At 48.1% G+C, this 9,014-nt stretch overlaps 1 protein-coding gene across 1 annotated transcript in view; it reads left to right on the top strand.

Annotated features, from left to right (window-relative positions):
- Window positions 1–213: 213 nt before the first annotated feature.
- Window positions 214–9,014, top strand: part of stt3b (STT3 oligosaccharyltransferase complex catalytic subunit B) — a 31,102-nt gene continuing 22,301 nt past the window's right edge. Inside the window, exons 1-3 of the mRNA XM_084444368.1 lie at window positions 214–701; window positions 7,289–7,397; window positions 8,777–9,014. The exon at window positions 8,777–9,014 is cut by the window's right edge and continues 50 nt beyond it. Coding sequence (XP_084300494.1) covers window positions 442–701; window positions 7,289–7,397; window positions 8,777–9,014 — 607 coding nt within the window. The 5' untranslated portion in view covers window positions 214–441. The remainder of the gene's footprint in view (window positions 702–7,288; window positions 7,398–8,776) is intronic.

The following is a 9,014-nucleotide window of genomic DNA, read 5'->3' on the forward strand; positions in this document are numbered from 1 at the left end:
TCCACACTGATCCTACGATTATCCGGCGAGACTGCCGTTCCATTGGCTACCCATTTTGCCTGTCTGAGGCGTTGTTCTCTGTGATTGGTTTGACAGGATCAGATCGACCCACCCTGTGGTACCTGTCTTGCTGTGAGAGGCTGAGAGATCTTCCTGCTGTCCTCGCTGCGCCCGCCTTATTGTCTACTTCCAAGGAGGAACTAGTCGGTCGCATGTGCAACTGTGCTGATGTACTGCAACCCCGGCTGATATGTGATTCCATTGGAGAACTTTGCGGAATTTGTTTTTCGAGGGAAAGTAAGGCTAGGATTCCGGGATAAAGTTAGTCCTTAACTCGAAAGGAGCGTGCAGCGGGGGCGAAGGGGCTTCGGAAGTGGAGCGTGGCAGTTTAAGGGGGGAGGCTTTCTTTTTCAGCAAATACTAAAGGAGCTGACGCGGAATATGGCGGAACATCACCCAGTTACCGAAAATAAACACAAAGCCTCCGCTAACAGTGGGCCGTCTTTTTCGGGTAATGGTCGGCCTAGTCCGGCGGTGACAGGAGGCACGGGCGGAGGGCTCTCCGGAGGACTGACGCAGCCGGCCGGGTGGCAGTCCTTGCTGTCATTCACCATTCTCTTCCTGGCCTGGCTGGCTGGCTTCAGTTCCAGGCTCTTCGCTGTCATACGCTTCGAGAGCATCATTCACGAGTTTGACCCTTGGTGAGTTCCCCCCTGTCCTCTGCCGCAAGCCTACAGGCTCATAATCAGTAATAGCGATGACGACTGATTCCCATTGAAGGATAGATCCATATAAATATTTTTTTTTCCATCAAAGCAGTGCAACATTGTTTCAACCGAGCAGAAATCACACTGCTTTCCCGGCAGTTATTCATGTATAGCCACTGTGCATCGCTATAACAGCGGTTCCTTGGTGTATGGAGAGGGGGGGGCAGCGTCTTCACGGTAGACTACGTAGCCTTGACGGGGGACAGTAGTGACACAATGGTGGTGTGACACAGCGGATTGGGCGACTGAACCCGGAAAGACGCTGCTGCATTAGCAGCTTGTAGGCTACTTGTTCCCGTCTACATAACGGTCCGTCATGCACCATGATTCCTGTCCAAGGTTAGCATATAAACTCAATGTTCACAATCACATGGGCCTCTGTGAATGTTGTTTCGACCTCGTGCACAAATAGGGGTTGGGTTTCGTGAATGGGCCGGAACCATGCTTCGAGAATTGTTCGAAAACGCAGTCCATGCAAAGTAACCTATGGTGTGGAGGGTATTACAAAGGTAGGATATACGGAGTATACCCACTTCTTTATCCATGGACCCACACTATACCCACTTCTTTAAACACCACTAATGTACAACTGTAACATTTCTGCTACAGTATACCCACTTCTTTAGTCACCACGACACCCCTGCCTCTAACTTTCATGGAGTTATAACATAAGTAGCCCAACAAGTATGTGAAAATATAGAAAACAACTAGGGAAAATTTATCAACAAACTGAGAAAGAATAATTGGCAGCCCATTCCACCATATGGAAATCTATGCACAACTGTATACTTGAACATTATTTAATTGCACTGCCTACATCATGGACACAGACATATAGTCATCCATGAACAGATGGGATAAGTAGATGGGGATGATACTGACTGACTGCTAGACGACGGATAGTATACTAAATTGCCAGTTTGGGAACGCTTAAATATCTAGCTGAGCAGGTTTTCCTAGGACTGGAAGGAACTGATTAGCACTCATAAGATAGTGTAAGGACAAGCGATTACAACAATTCCAATGTACCAATGGTTTAAACTTTCTATTCTATTCCACCGCCATGTCCTCATTCATTCTGGTAGCAAATTAAAGACAGGAGACAGTAGGCTGCCTTGCCATATCCCAGCCTCGGTTGCATCATTGTTTAATGTGTTGCTTTATTCTCTGTCCATCGCAGATCAAAGCATCGAGGCATTTGATGCAGTGCTGGTCTGAGACAGAGAGCAAGGCCTGTTCCAAACCTCCTGAGGTTTACTCTCTCTTTCGCTCTCTCTGTCTCTCTCTCCCTCCCTCTCTCTCTCTCTCTCTCTCTCTCTCTCTCTCTCTCTCTCTCTCTCCTTCTCTCCCTCTCTCTCTCTCTCTCTCTCCTTCTCTCCTTATCTCCCTCTCTCTCTCCCTTTCCCTCTCTCTCTCACACTCTCTCTCTCCCCCTCTCTCTCTCTCCTTCTCTCCCTCTCTCTCTCTCCCTCTCTCTCTCTCTCCCTCTCTCTCTGTCTCTCCCTCCCTCTCTCTCTCTCCCTCCCTCTCTCTCTCTCACTCTCTCTGTCTCTCCCTCGTTCTCTCTCTCTCCTTCTCTCCCTCTCTCTCTCTCTCTCTCCCTCTCTCTCTCTCTCTTTCCCTCTCTCTCTGTGTCTCTCTCTTGCTGTCTCTCCATTTAGTTTCATGACTTGTAACTTACTGGATAACTTCCTTGGTAGGTTTTCCCCGAATACCTTCTTAGGTCAATATTGCTTCCCTAAGGTAATGGCAATAACAAATGATTAGTGTGTGCGTGTGTGTGTTGTGGCTACTGTAGTTGTAATCCCGGGAACAGTAATAGATAATGGATATGGATTGATGGAGATCTGCGCTGTGTGGGGCTTCAGGGGCAGCTAGCAGGGCTGTGTGGGGCTTCAGGGGCAGGTAGCAGGGCTGTGTGGGGCTTTAGGGGCAGCTAGCAGGGCTGTGTGGGGCTTCAGGGGCAGGTAGCAGGGCTGTGTGGGGCTTCAGGGGCAGGTAGCAGGGCTGTGTGGGGCTTTAGGGGCAGCTAGCAGGGCTGTGTGGGGCTTTAGGGACAGCTAGCAGGGCTGTGTGGGGCTTTAGGGGCAGGTAGCAGGGCTGTGTGGGGCTTTAGGGGCAGCTAGCAGGGCTGTGTGGGCCTTTAGGGGCAGGTAGCTGGGCTGTGTGGGGCTTTAGGGGCAGCTAGCAGGGCTTCAGGGGCAGGTAGCAGGGCTGTGTGGGGCTTCAGGGGCAGGTAGCAGGGCTTCAGGGGCAGGTAGCAGGGCTGTGTGGGGCTTTAGGGGCAGGTAGCAGGGCTGTGTGGGGCTTCAGGGGCAGGTAGCTGGGCTGTGTGGGGCTTCAGGGGCAGGTAGCTGGGTATTTATATTCATGCCCCAAACACAGGGGATTCCTCTCAGAAACTGATTCTAAAATTGAGTAAACCTGCTCTTGGTGTTGGATTTACCTTAATCCATGACTTAATCCAGACTTGATTATTGTCTGGGGAACCTGTTTAGTCTGGGTTTAAGATGGGGTGTAAGGTGTGACAGGAACTCCTCATTGCTGTGTTGTAGAGAGTAGACTGGCTGACTAGCAGCAGCAACAGCAGCAGTAGGTTAGGTTAGTCCAACCTGATCAGAGACTTGGCCTGTTCCTCTCAAGTCTACAAAACCAATGATGCGTTTGTCTGTATCAGAGAAGAATCCGAGGGAGCACAGTGTTTGTGTTCTGTAATGAATGGGTATTGGACCAGGAGTGTTTTGCTGCATCTCTGTAGGATGGGATTAAGCTTCTTTCCACTGTGAACAGTTTGAACGCATTTAGAGTGTCAAGAGGTGCGAAGGATGCTTCAGAAGAACACAATGTTGCCGTCTTTCGATGTAGAAGATTAACTAACCAACCAACTGTGGAATAGATTCATAGACACAGTGGCAATATGGGTGTGCTGCAGTCTAGGCCTAGCCGTTAGGGATGGGCATTTTCAGTTATTGTAATACTCGAGTACTCTATATTCATAATGAACGAGTACTCGAGTACTCGCTGTTCTGTAGCCTACCGTAAAATTAAATCCGGGAGATCCGTGGCCATCGATGTAGGCCTACAGTAGGCTATGTGCCCGATTAAGTAAACGTGCCCAACTGTTTAGAAATTATCCCGATGAATTTCGTTATAGCGAATTTGCATATGAATAAACAACCAACAATTTAAGCCATTAAATCCAATTGCATTTATTAAAGAACAAACGTCACAGCGGACATACTGTGTTCTTTAACTTATCTTTTCCGTTCGTTTGGCGTCGCATCATCGCAAGCTAGCCGGGCTAGCAAATTATGTGATTCGGGGTTGTTGTCCAGTCGTCTAATTCATTGTTTCGTTGTGCTTTAACCGCATGTGGTTGAGCATTGAGCTGGTTTGCTTATGATAAGCAAGTTTCACATTGCAGATTTTGCACTGCACACTGTTTTCCCCTTCTTTCTCAAAGTATTTCCAGACTGTACTTTTACGAGCAGCAGACATGTTGCGACTGATGTGAGTAGCCTCACACAGGTAGCCAAAAACACAGTGCGCAGGTGCATGAATAACAAAGCTTCTTTTTTTTCATAGTGAAACAATTACTCGCCATGGTTACTCGAGTACTGACGTCAACAACGAGTACTACTCGTGCCCATCCCTACTAGCCGTCACAGTGCTATCAGCTGAGCAGCAATGTTAGCGGACACAGCGCTGTCTGAATGAAACATAACCTGCTAGGCTACATTAATGACCTAAATGCAGAATACTGTAGGTTCTGTCTGTCTAACTCGGTGATAGCTCTGCGTGGCCATGGGTGTGTGTGATTTGAGTGACAGGCCCTCCCTGCCACACTGCAGATGAATCACAGTAGTGAGTAGGACACAGAGGACACAGTGATGGGACGTAGGCTAATCCAAGCCCATTCGTCGTCCGAGACCAGGATCCTCAGCAGCTGAGATCAGAAGAACATCCATTTTGGATGAGCTCCGTGACCTCACGCCAGTGAGAGAGAGACGGCTAAGGTGGATGATGGACGGATGAAAAGATGGATCCGTTTTCTCTTCCCTGTCGTTCCCCAAGTTTGAGGCGACGTCCTCTGCACTAATCAAAGTCGTGGGTCACGGCAGCAGGGAAGCTTTGGAAGGCAGTTTTATTTATTACTGCATTGGTGAGATTAGCAATTTTAAACTATCATTTGTTTGAGTGCCAACTCCAGCCACAGCTTGTACTTGCACTAGAGAAATGAACACGCCTGAGGTTTTACAACACACATGGTGTGTGCGTGCATGTGAGCGAGTGGTAGCACTTTCAAGGGGCTGTTTTAACAAAAATCAAAATCCGATTTATTTAGCCTGGTAGATTTTCACACATACTAGGAATTTGTTTTGGACTGTTGGTGACACTAACTAGACAAATATAAGGTGCACAGACAAGATGGGACAGTGCAAAAGGCAGGACTGAATTAACTGACAAAACCAGACAAAATCAGAGAGCGCCAACTCTCCGAGGCTGCCATCAGGAAATCCTCCCCATCACTAGCCTAATATAATGCTTGTTCACAGGATCGTAGGAATGCAGAAATTGTTTGAATTAGTTTGAAAATCTCTGCACTGTTGGGCTGTGATATTACCACCACATCACAGTTTATCTACCCCTGAAGAATCTCCCTGAGAACTTGGTGCTATAGGCTGAGTTCTCTGCTCGATCACTCTCACTCTTAATCTCTCTCTCCCTCCCTCTCTCTCTCCCTCCCTCTCTCCCAGTCTCTCCCTCTCTCCCTCTCCCTCCCCTCTCTCTCCCAGTCTCTCTCTCCCTCTCTCCCTCCCCCATCTGTGTATGAATTGTGTGATATCTGAGACCTGTGTGTCAGTGTGTGTGTTCAGTGCCAGACCATGACCTGTCATTGAGTTTTGCGGCATTGCAGCCTTCTGGCTAATCTATCACAGTAGACACACACACACACACACACGCACAGTGTGACGATGAAACTGAATTGCCATGAGCCTCCCTGCTCTGCTCAGGAAGACTAGGGCTGTGTCATCAATTATTGTGTCGTGTTCAAGCGGTGTGATGGCTGATACTGTGGAGGGCTGCGTTTCTCCACGGATTCCACCCTCTGCTGGGTGATTCAGACACTCATGCACGCACACACACACACACACAAATGTAAGTATTGTTTGTGAATTTTCGGATGAGTTTTCTCCATTTCGCCGCCATGTTTCTTCATTTGATGGTTTTCCGAGCGGTTCCAGCTGGCAGCTGAACGCTTTGGAACCAGAGGGTGTGTTTGTTAGGATGAACTCCAGTACCTGCTGCTCTCAAGACGAGAGCTCGACTGATTCTCCTGCTGTGATGGATTGAGGCTATATTTGGGCTCTGCAGCTGGTAGATTCTTATTCTAGATCTCCAGCTCGTTCAGATTCCCAGAGACTGCCAGAGATGTTTTGTGATCCACACGGTTAAATGCAACTTTAGTGTCTTCTAAGAAGGTTGTATTTCTCCTGTAGGGCCGCTGGCTGAGTTGCCTTCAGGCATTGCCTACTGTTGTGCCTTTGAGCAAGGCACTGAACCACAACACTAGCGCATAACATCCAGGGACGCCAGTCATGCTCGTCTCGACTCAACAATCGTAGAAGATGGAAGAGCGGGAGACCGATTTCCGCTTGGGGGATTAATGCAGTATAACAAAACAAAAAATACAATACAGTGGAAACCGCTTCTAGTGATCACGTCTGTCCGGGTCAAATTGAAGTGGATGATTATTCTCACAGAATTTTGCATCGCGACACCGCGTCAGGCTCTTCCCCGTGCAGAAACACAATAACGTTCTGTCTTTATAAATCGCTCAAACCAGCTTATGGAAATGTATTCTCCCAGGCTCTCTGCCAATTCTTCTGCCGTTTAAGAGCTCAAGAGGGCATTATTAAGTGACCAGGAATTGCCAATCCACTTGAAAGAGCGTCTCGAGTTGATCAACCACAGGTGTGCGTTCAAGGTTTTGCTGCTCCATCCCGTTGGCTCATTCTTGGCAGTTTGATGAGAGGAGACGTTCTTTATTGAGAGTAAATGAAAGTGAAATGAATGAAATGATTTTTCCCGTCATGATTTCAGTGCACGCAGCGCCTTCTGTATAGCCTGACTCTCAGACCGACTGAATTGCCAATTGGTTTATGCTTTGCATTTCGAAAAGGGGGTTGAGCCAGGCTACACTAGCCCATGTAAGCAGACGGGCAAAGTAGGCTGTCATGGGAGATATATCACAGTTTTCCATGTTTTCCATCTAGGAAGCGGATTCCTTGATTACTACAAGCGAATTATTTAAACATTTAGCATTTATATAGGACTGATTGTCCCAAGCTTTTTGATCCATATAATGCGGCTGATCACTAACTGTAATCAATGTAAGCGGTGTCCACTGTACAACAATACTTTATTGATCCTTTTTTGCATTGAAATTTTATCATTTAGCTTTGAGGTTGGATCGTTGTCTCCTAACATACGTGTGTGTGTGTGTGTGTGTGTTGCAGGTTTAACTACAGATCGACACATTATCTCACCACCCATGGGTTCTATGAGTTCCTCAACTGGTTTGATGAGAGGGCGTGGTACCCTCTGGGCAGGATCGTCGGGGGCACGGTGAGTGGAACTGTGTGTGGGCACGCGTGCTCTCACTATTGTTTCACTTAATCTCACTCATCTCACTGGTTCCTTACTCTACTTCACACACATACACCCTTCCCCCCAGACACAAACACACACACACACACACACACACCATGGCTAGTTGAACGCCTCCCAAGGGACCAATAAGAAGGTTACAGGTAGAGATGTCAAGGTGTGGATTTCTTCCGACCGACAAACTCCTGACAACACCGGTGTTACCGGTAACACCGTCTAGGCTACAATAAGAGAGCACCTCCTTTCGTCTTTAACGTTCGATCTTTGCCTTAGGCTACGTTGAACATCACTGTTGTGTAGCCTATTTGAATTTTGTGCTGTACAGTATGCCTCCATGGCGCGATCAGAGGTAAGATATAAACGTATATACACTTGATCCTGTGCTGCCTTATAATCAGAATTTGTTTATTGCCATGGTAAATGGACTGCACTATGCAGTTTTTCAACATGGCCTACTAGGAATATGCACTTTGCCCGAAGCAAATTCCTAGTATGTTGAAAAACTGAATGGCAATAAACAAATTCTGATTCTGATTATAAAGAAGCACAGGACCGAGTGTGACGTTTCTTATTCTTTCTCTGATCACACAATTGCAGGCGACCTGTGGAGACACACAACGCCACATTGCCTCCGCAAATTGGTGTTGTTATGAACGGAACGCTGCTAGAATAGGCGAGAGAAAAGGCTGCTAGAATAAACCAGCCAGATAGCTAATGGCAACAGCCACTAGGTTAGGTTGGCTGAACAGCCAGCAGGTGGCTAGGTTAGCTGAACTTTAGCTAGGCTAGCTAGCCATGAGAGGCTATTAGCCATAATCTCCGCCTCCCCTCTCCTCTCCCTACTCTCTTCACGTGAATTGAAAGTGATTCCTGATTCCTCGAGACTCCACTCTGTGCTGCGTGCGCATGCGGAGGGGCAGATCAGACACTTGTTTGAGTTTAATGAGTGGGTGCTGATATGGGAAAATTAACTAGGTAAATGGTAAACTAGTAATAGGTAAAACGACGGTGGGGGTGGAAAACAACGGTGGGTATGACCCAACACCGAATAACACCGGTAACACCCACAACCGTGACAAGCCTAGTTAGAGGTAGAGGGCAGGACTGCATGGAGAAGATCATCATGAAAGATCAAGGACTTCTGAAGAGGGTCTCTTCTGGAGACAACTCCACCTCCGCTCAGCTATACTCGAGGAGAACACTTCACTCAGATAGGTCATATTCAGCCACAGGGAAAAGTACACAAAGGCACACTCGCTCTCTTACACACACACACACACACACACACACCTAAGCTTCTGCTTACTTCCTTATGGCTCTGTGTCCATGTCCTCCAGGTGTACCCAGGTCTGATGGCGACCGCGGGCCTCACACACTACGTCCTGAACCTGCTCAACATCACCGTGCACATCCGAGACGTGTGCGTGTTCCTGGCGCCCGTCTTCAGCGGCCTCACCTCCATCTCCACCTTCCTGCTCACCCGAGAGCTCTGGAACCAGGGGGCGGGGCTCCTGGCCGCCTGCTTCATCGCCATCGTCCCCGGTTACATCTCCCGCTCCGTGGCGGGCTCCTTCG

Source organism: Borostomias antarcticus (genome assembly GCF_949987555.1).
Source record: "Borostomias antarcticus genome assembly, chromosome: 10".
Taxonomy (NCBI): domain Eukaryota; kingdom Metazoa; phylum Chordata; class Actinopteri; order Stomiiformes; family Stomiidae; genus Borostomias; species Borostomias antarcticus.